Source organism: Choloepus didactylus, chromosome 5 (genome assembly GCF_015220235.1).
Source record: "Choloepus didactylus isolate mChoDid1 chromosome 5, mChoDid1.pri, whole genome shotgun sequence".
Classification (NCBI taxonomy): domain Eukaryota; kingdom Metazoa; phylum Chordata; class Mammalia; order Pilosa; family Megalonychidae; genus Choloepus; species Choloepus didactylus.
The window spans coordinates 111,150,446-111,171,033 of NC_051311.1; the positions used below are offsets into that span (position 1 = coordinate 111,150,446).

Below are 20,588 nucleotides of genomic sequence, written 5' to 3' on the forward strand. Positions count from 1 at the left end.
ACCCAAATTTAAAGTTCATATTTGACTCTGTCCCTTTCTTTCAAGGACCCCATTTCACCACTCCCTTTTGCAATACAATTTATCAAAAGGTTATCTTCACTATCTGCCTCCACTTCCTCGTCTCCTGTTTTTACCACGTTCCACTCCAATAAACTTCCCTACTGGGAAGAAGAACAGGAAGTGAAAGGCAGCCTTCACGCTGCCACGTCTTACTGGACCTCTCAATACATGTGATGCCCACACAGTGTCATCAAGGTCACCAAAGACCGCATTTTCCCATCCATCTTTTGCCTAGCCTTTCAGAAGTATTTGACAATTTCAAAAACTTCCTCATTCTTAGAAAATGCTTTCCTTTTAGTTTTCATGATACCAAATTCTTCTGGTTTTCCCCTACTTAATTGGCTACTCCCTCTCAATTCTTTCATGGATCCTTCTCCTCTGCCTGACCGTTAAAGTTTGGGGTAACTCAAAACTCAATCCTGAGAACTCTGATGGTACTTTCTTCTTACATCATTTCAAATAAATATAGACCTTTTGCCAAATAATTATGTACCTTATACCAATTAAATATATACCTTACACACAGACACACATGATACATACACATATACATGTACTTATTGCCTAGATCTCCCATCTGAATTCCAAACACATATCTGCTTAACATCTCTATTTGGATGTCTAATAGATAACCTAAACAATATATGTCCTTAATTGAAGTCTTAATCCCATGCCCCCGGTTTCCTCCTTTCTGTAAATGGCACTTTATTCTACTTAGATTCTCAAGCCAAAAACTTGAGGGACCGTAGGAGTCATTCTTGAATCTCTCATTCTTTCATTGCCCAATCCATCAACAGTCCCATCAATTCTACCTCAAGATCACATTTTGAATCTGCCCATTTCTCTTGATCTCCGGTGCCGTCATTACAGTTCAAATCCATCAGTTCTTAAGAGACCCCTATGTTAGGTTCTTATCTAAAATCCCTGTTCCATTCTCTTCTCCCCACTCCAGTCACACACACAGCACAGTATTTTTAACATATAAATAAGACTATGTCACTACTTTACTTCTTCCAACAATAACCAACAAAATCAAACTCTCCTTTAGTTTTTCATTTTATTCCTCACCACAGTTTACAATCCCTATGTGATCTGACCATCAACTCCCTTACTGGCTTCATCTGTTGCACCACACTCCCCTGATCTTGCTCTACTCAAGCTACACCGTATTCTCTATTCCCTTAATACGCTAAACCTGTTCCCACCTCAGGTCCTTTGCATGGCCAAGCCCTCTGCTGGGCCCTTCTCCCTGCCTGAAATGCTCATCTCCTTCTTCAGCTTCCCATCTCCTTCTTGGGGGTCGGGTCTTCGTCCCATGGGTACTATGCCCGATTGGCCTTTGCAATGTGATTCCGCATCCCAGTCACTCCTGATCACTTTATGGTATCACAAATTATCTTTCTAGAAATTATCATTTGAAGTTAATATGTTTATTAGTTTTATTTCACTTATCTGCTCCTGTCAGTATTATATAGCATCTGTGAGAGCCAGGAATGAACTTGTCTTATTCATGACCATTTCCAACCAACAATAACAAGACCTGGGAAGTAGAATCTCATAAACATCTGTGGAAGAAGCAAATTACTTACTATTACCACTACCCTCTTCTTTTCAAGTACCTATGTCTTTGAAACCAAAATTCTCAGTAGAAACTGAAGCAGAGTTTCTCTGGGGAAGAAAATCAGTTGTCATAGAATATATTTGAAAATCTGTAAGTCATCTGTAACTTAAAAATAAGCTAGCATGTTGAGAGAGAATGATATTCATGTAGCAAAATAGCAACTGATCCAAAAGCAATTGGCTTTCAAAAACAAAATGTGATAAACTCTGTGATCAACCTGGTTAGTTGGTGAAAAAACAAAAACACAAATTACCATTTTTTTGAGAAAAAAATTCATCTGCAAAGAATGATTTCTATAGTGATGAGGTATAACTACAGTAAGAGATAGGAAAGCTGACTTTGTTGGCTGCTGCATCCCCAAGTGATGAAAAAAGTGCCTGGCTCATGATAGTTACTCAATAAATATTTGCTTCATAACAAATACTATATTAGCTACTATCAGTTGATAGGTCCAAGTGGAAAGACAGAAAATAAAAGAATATATATGGATATAAAGTGATAAAGGCATTGCATATAAATGCTCAGCACTGGGTCTGGTACATGATAAATGTATATTTAAAGCTGTATTTAATGCAGCTTTAATACATGAAAAGCTGTATTTAATATCACCTCACTTAATCCTCATGACAATACTCTCATTTCAAATGAAATTCCAACAGGCAACTCAAATTCCATATTCCCCCCTTTCACTGTCTTTTAGATTTCAGGAAATAGCAAATCCCTTTTCCCAGTTGCTCATGTCAAAACACTGGAGTCATTTATACCTCTCCTTCTTTTTCACCTGTATCTGACCTGTCAGCATACCCTACTGCCTCTACTTTCAAAATATATTAAGATTCTCACTACTTTTCAGCATCTCCATTCCTATCACCCAGGTTTTGGCTACCATCATCTCTTACCTCGATTACTGCAAATGTCTTAAACAGTCTTCCCTGCCTCCACCTTTGTTCCCTAAGGTCTAACCACAACATAGCTGCCAGAATTAATCCTGTTCAGATATATGTCAGACAATGTCACTTTATTCCTCAACATTCTCCAGTGTTCCCTAAGTCACTCAGAATAAAGCCAAAATCCTCACAATGACCTACAAGACCCTACATGATCACTGATATCATTGATGTCATATACTACTCTTCCATCATATTCACTTAGCTCCTTGTTTTCATACTGGCTCACTGCTTCCCTTGCACTTGCTGCTCCTTGGATTAATCCTCTCTTAAGACCTACCTGGTCACTCCCTCATTCCTCTAGGGTTTTCATCCAAACAGCATCATCTCAGAGATGCTTCCCTTCCCCCTCATAGAATCTCAACACCTCTCCTGACACTTGCTACTTCCCACTTTATTTTTCTCCTTGGCACTTATCACAATCTAATATGCTATATATTTTACTTTTGTACCTTGTTTACTGTCTATTTACCCTAATAGAATGTAAGTTCCTTAAGGGCAAAGGTTTTATCTATTTTCTTTTCTCTGCTCTATCCACAAGCATCTAGAATAGTACCTGGCACCTAGTAGGTACTCAGTAAATATCTGTTGAATGAATAAATAAAATATTAGCTGTTATCATTTATAGTCTCAAGTAGAATGCCAGAACAAAAAGGAACAATATGGGGTAAGTTTACATCTATGATTACAGTTTATTGTATATAATACAATGAATTTGTTTCTGAGAAATTGTGTCTAACTTAATGATTGTAAATCAAATAATATTTAAAGTGTGCTGGCAACATTGTTATTTCAAAGAATCTTTGCTTAATCCCTACTAAAACAAAGGATTTCTAAAAATAGTTTGAATAAGTCCCTCTAATATTGCCCTTCAAAAGTTATTTTATTTCTCAGATTTTCTTACTTCCAGAGAGGTGCACCTATTATGTATAAAAATAAGCAGAAAATGGGCAGCCTTGGGACTATGGACTAGCCCATATTAATTCTAACAGAAATTAGCAAGAAACCTAATGATCCATAGTGAAACAGTGGCTCTGTTAAGCTATTTGGATAGCTCTGTCCTCCCTGAAGTGTTCAGAAAAACACTGACACACATGTAGTTTAGAAAGATTCCTACCCTCCCTCTCTATGGCCCCCTTGGCTTGCTTTCATTGCTAAGCATTTCCACTTTCTTTTTCTACACTTTTCCAGTGTAAACCCCATCTCTTTATTTGAGAAGTCTCAAGTCATTAAGATTTAAATACGAAAAGTTTTATATTTTCCTAAGAATTGCCTAAAAATATGCTATACTTAATTCCCATTCCCCCATTGAGTAGCTTCTACCTTAATAATCCTTTGAGCAGATAATATCACTGTTGGTCATTTTTGGCTATTAGGAACTCATCCAGGTTTTTGAGACCAGGGAAAGTCAAAGTCAATGTGCTTTTCCTCCCCTTCCCCTGGGGCTCTCTGACAATGAGCCTCAACACCATCTAACTCAGAGTTCCCTTTGCATAAAAATATTTCATAATGGCCCATTTAAAACCAGCAATATGATGCCTGGATTCTATTATAAAGAATACAAAAAAGAGAAGCAAATCATAATGAATGAAAGTGTTTCAATATGAAAATCCTCATCATGACTACACCATAAAACATAATGCTGTGTTCAGATGCACTTACTGATGTGTAGAATCACCATGGATACAACAGCTGTGAATACAGAGTGATGCATATACCATGCTCAGTGTATGACATGATTTTCTGAGAGTAAATATTTCTTGGTAAGGTTCTGACAAAACCAAAATATAATCTTCTTTTATTTATAAAACATTTGCATTTATTAAAAATTTCAGTGAATGTAAAAACCATGAAAAATTTTATGTTTGTATACAAAATGAAGTTAACTTCAAGGTCCAAATAACTATAAATAGGGTTTCTGTCTTCATGAATGTCTGTCATGATATTTGGCAGCCTTGCTGGATGTGAGACAGTTCATTTTGTGCATCGTAGTCCTGGGAAATGCAGTATATTTGACGGACCTCACCTACACCCACAAAAAAACAGTGAAAACCATAAATCTGATATATTTTTGAAAGGCCCCCTCCAGGGGGCAGTATTGCCCCCTTTGAGAACCATGGCTTTGTTGATAAGGTACAACTCTGAGATGCTACCTCTCCTTTCTCTTCCCTTTCTCACTTTCTTGGTCTTTGATCCCCTGATGGACGTACTGGATGGAAGAAGAGGTAAAAGACAAATATCTCTTACTTAACTCCAGTACTTTTCTCCCCTGCATTAGCTGTAACTGCTACTTTAGCTTACTGGTCTATGGGCCTTCAATTCTCCCTTTATATTCTGACTGAAAGTGGAGTGGGGATTTTGGTAATAGGGCCATATGACCTGGGTGTGGAGAGGTGATCCCAACCAGTTCCAAGTTTAGAATAACAAGGCGAGGGTGGGGGGGGGGCGGTCCTTGTGATGTAATCCAGCTCTGTTGTCCTCCGTTGCATAATCCTGGGCATTTTAATTCTCCGGACCGCATTTGCCTCATCTGCAAAATAGGACCCTTGACTTAAATATAACTCTGAACTTTTGGAATCTCCATGCTGTCAATATACATTTCCCTTCTCTATGTGCCTGGAAGGCAGGTAAGAGTCCTGACCCTCATGCTTTTGAGTTGTTTGGTTTTTTTTTTTTCCATTTAAGATCTGTGGCATCAAATTTGGCAAGCATTCTCTAATCATCTAATGATATACTTTCACCAGATGAAGCGTACTTTTAATTTTAACAATTATTAAGCACTGTGAATTACAGCATTTTAGAGTTGAGAAATCATTTGTTAATACAGTGAGGTTAGACAATGTGCCCTGTCTTTATGCCTAGGTAAGTATTTATGACAGAGGTTAAGTGACTTCATCAACAGCTTCTGATTTTCTTCCGCATACCAAACAATATACAGAACAGTATCATAAAAGCCTTGAAAGACATGGTAAGGCTCTTTTTATCCATTGTGCCTTAGGTTAGGTTCCCTAGGGGTGGTACCGAAAATAGGGATTCATGTTCAGGTCATTTCTTGAGGGAGCGCTTTCAGGAAACTTCTGAAGGAGTGAGAAGAGCAGGATGGGGCAGGAGGAGAAGCTAGGCAAAGGCAAGAGTTTAAATCTAGCGTCATCTTGAACCGTGGGAAGCTCTGGAAGGTTCTAAACTGCATCAGACTTCCCCCCAAAGAGACAAAGGTGCTGGGCTGTTTTATCCCCGCAGCAGCCAGGCATTTACTACAGGCTGCCCTCAGGGGCTAGTTAGGGCAAATATCCTAGACAGCCTCAGGTGAAGCAGTTCCTACCTGCCCAATCCATACAAACCTTGCAGATGGGCTCCCTAAGGAGCCAACACCCCAGCTGCTGGTCAACGGGTACTGTATCCTGGAAAAGGAGATCTGGGCTGGCACACACAGCATCTGCTGTGCATGGCATTCAAGTAGCTAAATCATGCACCATATCCTTTAAGTGTGCTTATAAAACTATGTGCAAGAGAGCATGGTCTGAAAGCCCAGAGGTACAGAATCGGTGAGGAACACAAGCCTGTACAGATTGCAGATTCAGTGTGAGACACTGTTAAACAAGCCATATCCACGTTACCCGTTAAATCTTCTCAACAAGTCTACAAGGTAGGTGCTATTATTGCCTCTATTCTTAGTGAACTGAGGCCCAGAGAGGTTGTATTTCTTGCTCAAGGTCAACACAGCTAGTGACTGGCAGTGAATGATCAGACTCTCCTCCATGGGACCCATATGTTAGCAAGTTCCCTAAGTGGCTCAGAGCCATCCATTGCAGAGTAGAATGAGAAGTTTTCTGAGATAGAGGAAAGTTCTTCAAAGGACAATGTCAATAGGTCAGAATGAACAGCTGAAATAAATGTGCATGTGAACTTCTGCAGACAGTCCAAAAGGAGTGGGAAGGGAGGTGAGAATAAAATTGAGAGTAGGCGATCAGATACCAAACAATAATTACACAGGAAGAAATAACCTTTTTTGTAGTCACATTGTTTCTTAAAATAAAGGACACAATGTAAAAAGTAAAATGCATAGCAAATATTGAGCTCAGTTATCCGTAAATCTTCTTTTTTACGTTAATGCTGGCCTATGTAGGCATTTACCCTCAAACATAACTGAAACAACCTCTTTCCCACAGAAGAAAAGGACATTATAAAATTGGTAAGGGAAGTAAAATTTCCCAAAGGCTTTGGAAATGAAAACTCTAAGTAAATACAAGGAATTAAGTTAATCATTGGTATACTTTTTTAGCAGAGCATTTTTATGCAGATGTGCAATGGTATGCCATTCTCCGAAACAGCAACAATATCATGAAATACCTCATTATAGAAATTGGGCAAGAAAGACAAAAGAGAAGAAGAGAGAATCGAAAATTATGAGGCTTTTGGCATGCTGCCACTTGGCTACAATGAAATATTTTGCAGGCAGTTGTGCAAGGGTCCCATCAACTGCTGAGCCATCATCCTCATTGCCCATTGATTTATTTGAGGAGAGAAGAGAATTTTAAGAAGGTAGAGGGAAAATTTTATTCTTTTACGATGTACATTGGTGGATCAACTCACTATGTCCCCTATAACCTGCTATATTTGCTCGTGATTGTTAGCCGACTCACTGTGACAGTTAAATACAAATTCCAGGTATTAGGAGGAGAAACTCCTTAAATAACATGCTAGTTTATTTCTGATTAAGAGGGTTCTTTGCTTGCCATATTTCTGTTCCATTGGTTCACATTTCATTCCGTTATTTATAATGAACTTACAATGACACTTTTTATATGGCTCCCTGTTAACACCAGCTTAAATACTTTAATGATTTAGGGGATTAATGGGCAGTCCTCAAAACGACCTCAAAAGAACTTAAATGGCATATATCATATAGGAGCAATTTGGGGTTGGCAATGACCCCACATTTTCTACTGTGCTAAAGGCCAAGGCAAAGGAAGAGCTCTGGGGACACAACAGTGTATACCAACTAAACTGACCTCTCCCCACAAATCTACTGGCAGGTGTTTAGGGTCAAATGCTTGGTTTAATCCTATTAGTGAAGATTATAAATAAGCTTCAAAATCCCTAGGCTAGTGTGCAGTGCTAGAATTGTTCAAGGAGAGTCCATGAGAAATTGCTTTTCATAGAATTTTTTAAAAAAACAAGAAGAAAGAAAAACAGTCTACCTAGTAAGTTAAGATCTGAGGGAAGGGTTGGTAAATGTTGACTTAAAGCAAGTTCAGCAATTCTGGTATGTGAACTAACCTTGTACCTTTTCAGCAGGCAAAAGATGCCCGTGATTAATATTGAGGATCTGACAGAAAAGGACAAATTGAAGATGGAAGTTGACCAGCTCAAGAAAGAAGTGACTCTGGAAAGAATGCTGGTAAATTGCTGCTGCTCTCTTTTGAATTTTATTTTAAACTAGAGTTACGGTGGGGCTACCACATTACAGTCCTGGTGAGGGTCAACATAAGAAAAGTAAATTCTTCAGGTAAAATTCACCTGCATAAAAATTCTTCTCAGATTAAGAAAATTAAGAATTTAGAGTTTAAATCAAGAGGTCAGCAAGCTATTCTCCATGGTCCAAGTACAGCCCTTGGCTTGTTTTTATATGGATTGTAAATTTTTTTTAAATTAAAAAAAATAAAAAAGAGGAAAGGAAGAAAAAGAAGAGTATGAGACAGAGACCATATTTTAGCTAAGCAATACAATGAAACGAAGTATGTAGATATTTTGATTTTACTTTTCTAAATTTATTTGTCTTTTTATTTGATACCATGCTATCGTGTTATTTAAATACTTTTATTACAACCCCACCTCCTCCAGCACTGTTGTCACCAGTAATGAATGAGTATATTCTATCCTTCCTTTGCAAATAAAAGTGAGTACAAGCACAAGAACTCACTGGTTCTGCCTAAAAACGACTGACAGATATTGGAAATGATTGTCAAGAGTTCTCTGCCTTTAAAAGGAGCAATGATGGCAAAGAAATGAAAGTTTCCACCAAATCAAAAGTGACTGAAGCTTGGAAAATGGAGATATGTATTTTAGATCTCTCTGATTTAGGACCTCTAAAAGGCATATTTTATATATTTTTAAAGGTCTCATTTGATCAGGCTAAAGCAAAAAAAAAAAATAACAGGAGTTTTTATTAACTAATACTCTGCTCAATATTCTTAACTCCAATAAAAATTGGGATTTTGGCTTCCATTATGCTTAGAACTCCCTCAAACTTCCCTTTTGTGCTTTTTATACAGACTGAGGCAAAAACAGTTTTGCCATAAAGATAAATAGCCCCAAAGCTTGGAACATACAGCAAAATTACTGAAGTCCTTATTTTCATAATTTGGTGGAAAATACTTTTTGGGTAAAGAAGAGTTGGTTTTTTTGTTTGTTTGTTTTGTTTCCCCTCTACTTGAAATATCCAGAAGCTGTTTTATTATTTATATACTCAGGACTGTTTTTTTTTTTCCAGGAAATTTTTTTATATTCCTGTTTTTTATTCACTGTATCAAGTTTATCTTGGAGTTTTCTTTTTGGATAAAATTCATGTTACCTTCTCACAGGCTCTTACGGTCATTTTCTCCTATACTCAACTGCCTTCTTGCTTTTGAAAGTCAAACAAAATTTACTATCAGATTGCAAAAATTGTAAGGAAGGAAACAGAGTTATATGATCAATATTTATTGAGTCCCTACTAGGGACTCAAAGGGAACTAAATATGAGAGAGTCACAAATTTACAGACACAAATCTTATTAAAGTTCATTCCAAGACCAAATAGAAATTATCTGAAATAAGCCACAGGTTTTAGGAATGTAAGGAGCAGCACTGCTCCCAGCTATCGTATGGAAGTGGGAACGATGATTGAAACTGAAGTTGCAGGAGTGAGGCAATCCAAGATTTTATGCCAACACTGGATAGAGGCAAGTAATGTAGCGAAGCACACAGCCCTTCCCAGAGTGGAGATTCAGGGTGTGACGTCTGGCAAGTGACTTAACACCTCATTGCTTTACTTCCCTCATTTGTCAAATGAATAGGTTACATTCACTGCTCTCCAAGGCAGTCTTCTAGCTCTCAGAAACTGTTAATTGGAACCTGCTACTTTTGCCCAAAATGGGGTGTCAGAGAGAGGCTATAAGTCTTATATTTTAGCTTTTTTTTAAATTTAAACATTTTTAATTGTGTAATATAACGTATATATACAGAAATGTGATAACTTTCAAAGTACAATTTAATGAGTAGCTATAGAGCACATTTCAGAGAATGTTATGGGTTACAGTTCCACCGTTGCAGTTATTTCCTTCTAGCTATTCTAATACCCTAGCATCTAATACACACACACACACACACACACACACACACACACACACACTTATTTATATGAAGATTCAATATTTGCAATCCTTTGTTAAATCCTATCTTGTCTGTTGCTACTCTTCCCTCTCATTTGATCAATCTCTCAATCTTCAGGGATCTCTAGGAAATGACAAGTCTAACTTGTTCATATTGAAAAGGGGTGTCAACATTATGGGGAGGGGGATGCAGCTGGTTGATGTTCTTGAAAAGGCTGATGTCTCTGGGTTTGGGAACATATCTGGCATAGGAACAATGTGGAGATTTTAAGTTTCTGAAATATAAACAGTGAGTGAAACTTGACCTGGGTATTCTTTAGGGTTGTCGGGAATACTGTTGGCTGGGGCTTGGCATGCTGTGGCAATTTGCAACTTATTAGCTGAGCTTGCATAAGCATAACCTCCAGGATAGCCTTTCGAGTCTATTTGAAATCTCAGCCACTGAAACCTTATTTTGTTGCATTTCTTTTCCCCCTTTTGGTCTACAAGACATTCTCAATCCCACAATGCCAGGGCCAGGCTCATTCCTGGGAGTCATGTCCCACATCGCCAAAGAGACTCGCACACCCGGGATTCATGTACCACGTAGGGGGAAGAGTAATAAATTTATTTGCAGAGTTGGGCTTAGAGAAAGAGAGGTCACACTTGAGAAACGAAAGAGGTTCTTTAGCTTTTATTTTTCCTTTTAATGCCAAACTTTCTTTCCTTCTTTTTTTTTTTTCCTATTTCTCTAATCTGTATACCCAGGCCAATGTCCATTTTTATTAGTTCATCTCATCACATCATTCATTTTCTTCAGTGTTATACCTCCAGGAATCTAAAAGAACTTTGAAAGGACCAGAAAATTCTGTTAGCTGATATTTCATGAGCCATGGAGCTTCCAGGTCCTGAACCCAAAGCTCAGATACAGGACGAGATAGTGTCAGTGTAGTATGGTTAAGTGGATGGACTCACATCCCTGGTTCAGACTCTGGATCCACAACTTTCTGACTGTGTAACCCTCTCCTAAGTTACCTAATTTGCTTGTATTTCTTCTTCTCTTTCTGTCTGTAAAATGAGGAGAGTAATAGATAGCATCTAATTTAGGGGCAATTGGAAGGAATAATTGGGTAATAAATGCAAAGAACTGAGAATAATGCTTGGGATACAGTAAGTCCTTTTTAGAATTATTATTGTTGTTGTTGTTATTGTTATAGTTACTGTTATTCATGAACCAGGCTCACTGTTGATATGCCTTGATCTATTCTGCTGATAAGTACCAGGATTATCAGAGTAGGACAACTCTGTATCCAATTCTAAAGCTGATAGATTTGTAATGACTATAAATCAATATAACAGGCAGTAAATGAAGATAATCTTTGTAGTAATAGCTAAAAATAGCTACCATTTGATTGAGCCCCTACTGTGCACCAGGCATTTAGTATAATATTTTATATAAAAGAACTCTCATGACAAGGGATATATATATATATATATATATATATATATGTATGTATATATTGCTGGTAAGTGGACAAAGCCAAAATTCAAACCTTGGGTGGCCTGAATCCAGTGTTCTTGTCCTTTCCACTATGCCACACGATCCTCGATTGAACTACATTTACTTTTAATAAGCCACACCTAAATTATTTTAAAGACATGTGTTTTAGATAATTTATTGTTCCAAGACACTTCAGATCCTCAGATCCTAGTCAGGCACTGTAAGAAAACCAATCCCTTGCTAATTCCTGAATTAAAGACAACAAATTTTGCCTCTGTTTCTGGAATCTGGATGGAACCCAAAAAACTGGCATCTAAGGAAGGGGTAAGATAGTTGGAGCAGGAAAAAAATAAATCTAAATGACTACATATTTCAAAAGTGTGTATACATCTGCAAACATTTTCATATAAAGGAATCATCTGACCAATGTTTCTTTGCCCCAGTTAAAAATGATTTGTTCTGATATGAAGATAATGAGTTTGCAGAGTTACAAAGTATTCTAAGTCTTACAAGTCTAATGTTGCTTGGTATTAGCATATAAAAATGGCAGGAAGTGTTTTTTAAAAATAGTAAAATGGTTAAAAAACTTACGGGATGGCCATTTAATGGCTGTCCAAAAAGATACATTAAGTGAAAACAAAACAAGTTGAAATATGAAAAAGAGTATGAACAATTTGATCCCATATACAAACACAGGCCTTGGCCTGTTTTTGTAAGGCTTGTAAAATTATTTCTTTAATTAAAAAAATAAAAAAAGGAAGAAAGAAAGAAAAAGAAGCATATGAGACAAGAATATATTGTAGCTAAGCAAGACAATGAAACAAAGTATATAGGTATTTTTATTTTACTCTCCTGAATTCATAAGTGTCGTTTTATTTTATGCCATACTTTCATGTTGTTCAAATACTTTTAATTACAACCTCACCTCTTCCAGCACTGCTATGACCAGTGACGAATGAGTACATTCTATTCTTCCTTTGCAAATAAAGATGAGTACAAGCACAAGAACTCACTGGTTCCACCTAAAAATACCTGACAGATCTTGGAAATGATTGTCAAGAGTTTTCTGCCTTTAAAAGGAGCAGCAATAGCAAAGAAATGAAAGTTCCCACCAAACCAGAAGTGACTGAAGCTTGGAAAATGGAGATACATGTTTTAGATCTCTTTGATTTAGGAAAGTAGGTAGAAGAAAAACTTCTCCAGGAGTATAAAGGCATATTTTATATATTTTTTAAAAGTCTCATTTGACAGACCAAAGGAAAAAAGAAAGGGGATTTTTTTATTTAATACTCTTCTCAAAACTCTTAATTCCAATAAAAATTGGGATTTTGGCTTCCTTTATGCTTACAACATTTTCAAATTCCCCTATTGTGTTTTCTATACGGATTGAGGCAAAACATACTTTGCCATAGAGATAAAATTAAACCCATAAATAGGCCAAAAACTTGGAACACTTACCAAAAAATGTTAAAGTCCCTATTTTTATAATTTGGTGGAAAAATACTTTTGGGGTAAAGGAGAGTTGGTTTTGTTTCATTTTTCCATTTTCCTTAAATATCCAGAAGCTGTATTATTAGTTATATACTCAGGGTTAATTTTTCCAGGAAATTTGGTTATATTCCCATTTATCAATCACTGTGTCTAGTTTGCCTTGAAATTTTCATTTTGGATAAAATTCATGTTACCTTCCATCAGGCTCCTGTGGTCATTTTGTCCTTTACTCAGATGTCTCCTTAATTTTGGAAGTCAAGCTAATTTTACTATCAAATTTCAAAAATTATAAGCAAGGAAACAGAGTTACATGATCAATATTTATTAAGCCCCTGCTAGGGGCTCAAAAGGAGCTAAATATGAGAGAGTCACAAATTTACAGACACAAATCTTATTAAAGTTCATTCCAAGACCAAATAGAAATTATCTGAATAACCTAAAGCCACAGGTTTTAGGAATCTAAGGAGCAGCACTGCTCCCAGCTATCGTATGGAAGTGTGAATGATGATTGAATCTGAAGTTGCAGGAGTCAGGCAATCCAAGATTTTATGCCAACACTGGATAGAGGCAAGTGATGTAGCAGAAGCACACAGCCCTTCCCAGAGTGGAGACCTGGCTTCTTCAGTGCGTGACCTCTGGCAAGTGACTTAACACCTCATTGCTTTACTTCCCTCATTTGTCAAATGAATAGGTTACGTTCACTGCTCTCCAAGGCAATCTTCTAGCTCTCAGAAACTATTACTTGGAACCTGCTATTTCTGCCCAAAATGGGGTGTCAGGAAGAGCCTATAAGTCTAATATTCAGCTTTTATGTTTCCTTTTAATGACAAACTTTCTTTCTTTCTATTTTTTCCTATTTCTCTAATCTGTACACCCAGGCCAATGTCCATCATTATTAGCTCATCTCATCATGTCATTCCTTTTTTTTTCGCTATTATGCCTCCAGGAACCTAAGAGGACTTTGAAAGGACCAGAAAATTCTGTTAGCTGGTATTTCATGAGCCATGGAACTTCCAGATCCTGAACTCAAAGCTCAGATACAGGACAAGATAGTGTCAGTGTAGTATGGTTAAGTGGATGGACTCTGGAGCCTCATCCCTGGTTTAGATTCTGGATCCAAAACTTTCTGACTGTGTAATCCTCACCTAAGTTATCTAACTGTGAAATGAGGAGAGCAATAGACAGCATCTAATCTAGGGGCAATTAGAAGGAATAATTGGGTAATATATGCAGAGCACTGAGAAAAATACTTGGGACACAGTAAGTCCTTTCTAGCATTATCATTGTTGTTGCTGTTACTGTTATAGTTATTGTTATTTATGAACCAGGCTGACTCATAATATGCCTCAATCTATTTTGCTGATGAGTACCAGGATTATCAGAGTAAGACAACTCTTGTATCTAATTCTAAAGCTGACAGATTTGTAATGAATATAAGACAATATAACAGGCAGTAAATGTAGACAGTCTTTGTAGTAATAGCTAAAAATAACTACCATTTGATTAAGCCCTTACTGTATGCTAGGCCTTGTTTAGCATTTAGCGCAGTCAGTGTTGCTATTTCTATTTTATATAAAAGAACTACCATAACAAGGGATATATATATATATAGCTGGTAAGTGGACAAAGCCAAAATTCAAACCTCGGGTGGCCTGAATCCAGTGTCTATGTCATTTCCACTAGGCCACGTGATCCTCTATTGAACTACATTTACTTGTAATACACCACACCTAAATTATTTTAAAGACATACATTTTAGGTAATTTTTTGTTTCTAAATACCCCAGATCCTCAGATCTTAGTCAGGCACTGTAAAAACCAACCCCTCGCTAATTCCTGAACAAAGGAAAGCAAGTTGTGCCTCTGTTTCTGGAACCTGGATGGAGCCAAAAGAGCTGGCATCTAGGGAAGAGGTGGGATGGTTGTGGTGGAAAAAAATAAATCTAAATGACTGCATATTTCAGAAGTGTGTTTAACTCTGCAAGCATCATCTTATAAAGGAGCCATCTGACCAATGTTTCCTTACCCCAGTTAAAAATGATTTGTTCTGATATGAAGATAATTTGTTTGTGTATTTATAAAGTAATCTTAAGCCTTTTAAGTCTAATGTTGCTTGGTATTAGCATATAAAAATATCATGAAGATTTTTAAAAAAATCATAAAGTGGTTAAATAATTTATGGGATGGCCACTTAATTGCTGGTTAAAAATATATTAAGTGAAAACAAAACAAGTTGAAATATGAAAAAGAGTATGAATAATTTGATCCCATATGTATATATGTGGATGTATAGGTGTATGTGTGTATTAACATTCCCTGTTAATTAACATCACCTGTTATGTTAACATTGTTAACATATATATTAACATTAACAGGTTCTGGCTAAATCAATTAAAATAGTAAAGCCTATTTTATCACTATGTCATTATTGTAATCATGCAGATAAGTGAGGAGAAAGATGAGTGAGGACTGAGGAGAGAGCTCATAAATAAAATGAATGATTCAGTTCAACAAATATTTATAAACTCTGCAATAACTAAATTTAGGCTGTGTTCTAGGTGCTTGTGATACCTGTGAAAAAAAATCAGCCCTAGGTTCCTGACCCCTTGGAGCTCACCTTCTAGCGTATTGTCATGATCAATTATTTAAGCAAATTTAAAATAGTAGGACATGTGTATACTTCTTAGAATCCAGGAGTTGTAATAAGCCTGGAAGATGAAGCATGTACGTATAACCTAGATAAAGAGCATGAGCTGAAAAAGGCATTGCTGGAATTGGCTTCTCAGCTGAAATCATGTATATTCTCTGCTAGTCTGTTTCCTGATCAATAAAATGAGTATAACAATAATAACATGTCTGCAGGTTATTGTGAGGATTAGAGAGAAGATGTTATATAAATGTGTAGGTCACATAAATGCACAATAAATGCATTTACTGTTAGTACTACTTTTGTATTCCCCACACAGTTTAAAATGTTATAAATATAGATGTTCAATGAGTATTTTTTAAATGAATGTGTGAATGAATGAATGATTCTTGATAGTTCCCTTTATGTTTGCAGTTTTTATGTTTGATTATGCATAAAAATGTAACTGAGGAATTAAGTAATCATGCATATAATTTGTAACAACAGTGGGTTTTTAAAAATATTCAATAAACACTACTATTGAAAAATTTTGTTGTTTTAGATAAAAATTATCCAGCTTTGTGGTTTATAGTTTTCTAATTTTCCTCTCTTAACAATTTTCAGTAAATTTCTACATGAAAAAGAAATAATGTCTACTTTAATTTCATGTGGTTTGGAGTCTTTCTTAGCATAACAGGCACTAATTGACATATTAGATTTTTGAGGGTGAGGAAGGGAAGTGGAAATAAATTGTGCATTACATAGTTGTGAACAAAGTGAAATAAATCCAATTCATGCAAAAAAAAAAAAAAAAGAAGCATCCCACAGGCCCTCTCCTACATTAGTGGGAAAAAGGTAACATAGAACTGCAAAGAACTGAAACTTCTAAATCAAACACAAGAGGTATAAATCTAAACTTCTTTATTTATCAACTATGTGACCTCACCCAAAATCATTTCTCAGAGAATTAAATGAAATAATATAGGGGCTTGGCTCATGGCAAGGGTTTAATAATTATTCATTCCCTTCCACCTCTGCAACTCACATTTTTGGAATGAAGAAAAGATTCAATCAATGAGCACTGTGTTGACTTTGTGGACTTGTGTTGCTAGCCCTTTTCGGAATGGGATCCTTTAGAGGTAGCTGGAGGCAGATGTCTGCTGGGATCCCTTACCTGTAGTGTAGCCAGCTGTTTCTCCTTTGTCTGTGGACATCCAGGAGGACAGGGGAGGGAGCAGTTTTTTTTTTCCTTTCCTAGGAAGTACATATTCCTTGGGAGAAACAGAGAAAGTCACATTAAAGAAACAACAATGAAATGTTTTATATTAAATACATTCCTAAATTCTGCAGTACTCTGTTTTAAACAAAGATTGAGCTCTTTCTTCTTTCCTTCAAGGTGTCCAAGTGTTGTGAAGAAGTAAGGGATTACATTGAAGAAAGATCCGGGGAAGATCCTCTAGTAAAAGGCATTCCAGAGGACAAAAATCCCTTCAAGGAACTGAAAGGAGGTTGTGTGATTTCATGAAAAGTCCTTAGAACATCTTGGATTTTAATGACAATACTAATTTGCACTCATGTATAGTGATACTTTTAGGCATGCATGAGTTTTTAAATTTATAAATGTAAACTTTTAATAAAATTTGGGATGTGATAATACATAACCATACTTTGTTTTTTGTTAGCACATGTTCTAACACATCATGGACACAAAAAATATTGTTGACTCCTTTCTTTAAAAATAATTACTATGTTTTATGAATGAATCTATGTTATGCCAAGTTGCTGGCATGCAGTTAATGTTTTATGTTCTTTTATTTCCCTTTCAACAATCATAATATTTCGCCCAGAAAATTACATGTCAACAGAATTATGATATTTTTCCCAAACTTTCTCTTGCTTACATAATTATTAAGTCTATGTTTTGGATACGCAGCTGATCTAACTTGGCACAGTATGTGCTATGAAGATTTTTGTGATGCTTTATTGTTTCTGTTTCTCCCTCACCTCCAGTCAATGGTGATGGTATTAACATAATCCCTTACTACATCCTTACCCAATTCTATTTGTGACCAGTGAGGTGACATTTTCCCAGAAAGCCAATTGGATTGAGGGTTCAGACCGTGGTCACAAAACATAGTTAATTTAGCCAGCGCTAAGGTTTTTTTTTTTTTATTCAGTTTTATTGAGATATATTTACATGTCATACAGTCATTCATGGTGTACAGTCAGTTGTTCACAAGACCATCATATAGTTGTGCATTCATCACCTCAATATATTTTTGAACGTTTTCGTTACACCAGAAAGAATCAGAATAAGAATAAAAAATAAAAGTAAAAAAGAACACCCAAATCATCCCCCCCATCCCACCCTATTTTTCATGTAGTTTTTGCCACCATTTTTCTACTCATCCATCCATACACTGGATAAAGGGAGAGCAGCACTAAGGTTTTGAACACAGTCTTAGGAACCAGAGAGTTCTGGCTTTGCCATTTACTGCCTGGCTGACTTCAGATAAATCACTTAATCTTTCTAAATCTCAGTTTCTCCTACTGTAGAATGAGGACAATAATGGTGCTAATCCCTCATTTTTAAGAGGGTTAAATATGATACTAGTGTCAATGTAGCACCTAGTACATTGCCTGGCACATGGTAAGGATGCAATAAACATGAACAAGTACTATGACTGGGAAAAGAACTAGACAAAAATTCCAGAATCCCTTAAGACACATGCTTTTCCATCCCATCTCCATGAAGACACACACAGCATTTTCCTTTTTCTGTAGCAGTGTGAAGGCAAGATTACAGAAGAATAGCTATCACTCCACATCATCCTTCAATCTCATCAGTCTCCGCCTGGCACCTTACTGAGTTTGCTTCAACCAGGTTTTAAGCAAAAGGGGAAACTTTTTGTTGTCGATGTTTCCTTGTTGCTTTTTCACTATTTTTGGATGCATCAGTGATCAGAATACTCAGAAATGCTAATTATCATCTTTTTAAAAACAAGGTAAGAATATTCTGTTGTTCATATGGAAGGGATTCCAAATAAAGGTCATCCCAAGTTTGGCTCCTAGCCCAGTTGCCCTCCCACTCTGTTCACAGCAAATGCTGAGCAAACATCTATTGAATCTCACACAGCCCCTTCATTTTGGAATGGAGAGAAGCAAGTATCAGAGAAGAGAATTTGTTAATGTTTTGAGGCTAGATTCTGGGTCTCTGGATGACCATTTAGCAAGATGCTCCAAGACATACCTTTATCAAACATGTTTTGAGTAGTCAGGGATTTGTAGATAAACTAAGGAGTCTTCTATCCCTTTTTACTCAGGAGAAGCTCCCTTCTCCCTTATTTAAAATTATAAAATCCCTCTCTCTGCACCCCCCGCCCAGCACTTCCTATCCCCCTTTCTCTATTTTCTTCCACAGCATACATCTAACATACTATACATTTTATCTATTTATAAGCTTATTTATAATTTATTTAATTACCATCTGTCTCTGGGGGTTTTCCATATGCAGTGCTATTTAGTGACATGATGCATAAATCTCTTTCTTTTCTTATTAAAATATATACAAAGTCTTTGGTATGGCACTTAATACCCTGTAGAGTATAATCTTAACCAACATTTCTAGCTTTCATCTTATAGCTGAAGATAGATTGTGGAGCCAGACAATTCTGAGTTAAAACCAGGCTCTTCCTTTTTCTAGCTAGCTGAGAACTTTGGACAAGTTACATCAACTCTTTGAAACTCAGTTTTTCAGGTATAAAATGGGGGTTACAGAGGATCCTTATAAGGTTATTTATAAGTCCTTAGATCAGTGATGGGCATATAGAAGAAAGCTCATCTAGCATCCTCTGTTATTATAAGACCACTGGACTCCTTGTAGTCAACAAAGTCTACTACTGAATAATCCCGTGAAAGGATGCCATGTTTTCACTCCTTCTGTTCTGGTCATACTGATGCATCCACCTGAAATGTGCCCCCACTCCATCTCATGTCAGCCCTTTGCATATAATCCTACACTTCTTCTAAGGCCCACTGAAAATTTATCTCCCTGTCCCTAGCTCCACCCCAGGAGTGTTTTGCATATCTCTTAAGTCATTTAACATTACTTTATTTTCTCATATTATAAATAGTATGGCTGCCTTAATCTCAACATCATATTCCAAATTCTTCAAGTCAGAGGCTTGTTCATCTTTGAAAGTGCTATACCAACCAATAACTTGTCTCTACACTTTAATTGACAATAAGTATTTAATTCAATTAAAAGCAGCTAAAGACAGTGTTCAGAAAATGTTTATATTGGATAATTCAGATGGGCTTAATTTATGATTATATTAACAATAGCAGAAAAAATTACTGTTACCAAAAATACAAGTTGTGAGCAGAATTTGAATAAGATAGAAATCATAGGAAGGAAGTAGGAAGAAAGATGGTCCAGGAAGAAGGAAATGAAATCATGACAGTCCCAGGCCAGCACAGCCTCAACTGGCAGTGGCTCTTGTTTTTTTTCAGAAGTTGTTATTTCAGGGCCAAGGAGTACTGGGTTATAGGGAGTGAGGTAAGACCACAGGGATACAAAATATACTCCAGCCACAGCCTTACCATTTGACTCTTCAACAAAAGTTCACGATATTATTAGTGAGAATGAGTTACTCTACATCCCAACTATAACATATCATTTGAGCTACTTGCACTTTGAGGGTTTTATGGTCACATTGGTTAACTTAAGCATTAGCCAGAAAAAGAAAACTCCCTATTATTTTAATTTGGATTGATTTGATTTTAGCCCAATTTCAAAACAAAGCGTGGTTATTACCTAAGCTCCCTAAATTCTTAAAAGAAAGTGTTAGCATGAGTAAAATATAAACGTGAGTAATGAAAATGAGTATATGTGATGAGAATTAAAGTCTGTATGAACAGAATTGATAAAAGAAAATGTTTGATAAAGTAAATTTTAAGCAGTTAAAGTCACAGATCAGGCACAGATCATCTG

The 20,588-nt window shown here is 36.5% G+C and overlaps 1 protein-coding gene across 6 annotated transcripts in view; it reads left to right on the forward strand.

The window, feature by feature from the left end:
• Positions 1-17,235, forward strand: part of GNGT1 (G protein subunit gamma transducin 1) — a 29,129-nt gene extending 11,894 nt beyond the window's left edge. For 2 of the 6 annotated variants that reach the window (XM_037836685.1, XM_037836686.1), the window contains exons 2-3: positions 7,924-8,029; positions 16,992-17,235. In XM_037836685.1, coding sequence (XP_037692613.1) covers positions 7,934-8,029; positions 16,992-17,120 — 225 coding nt within the window. In that variant the 5' untranslated portion in view covers positions 7,924-7,933 and the 3' untranslated portion in view covers positions 17,121-17,235. Of the gene's footprint in view, positions 1-4,763; positions 4,854-7,923; positions 8,030-16,991 lie in introns of those variants that run through there. The other 4 variants (XM_037836688.1, XM_037836684.1, XM_037836690.1 and 1 more) reach the window with 3 other exon arrangements.
• Positions 17,236-20,588: the final 3,353 nt, after the last annotated feature.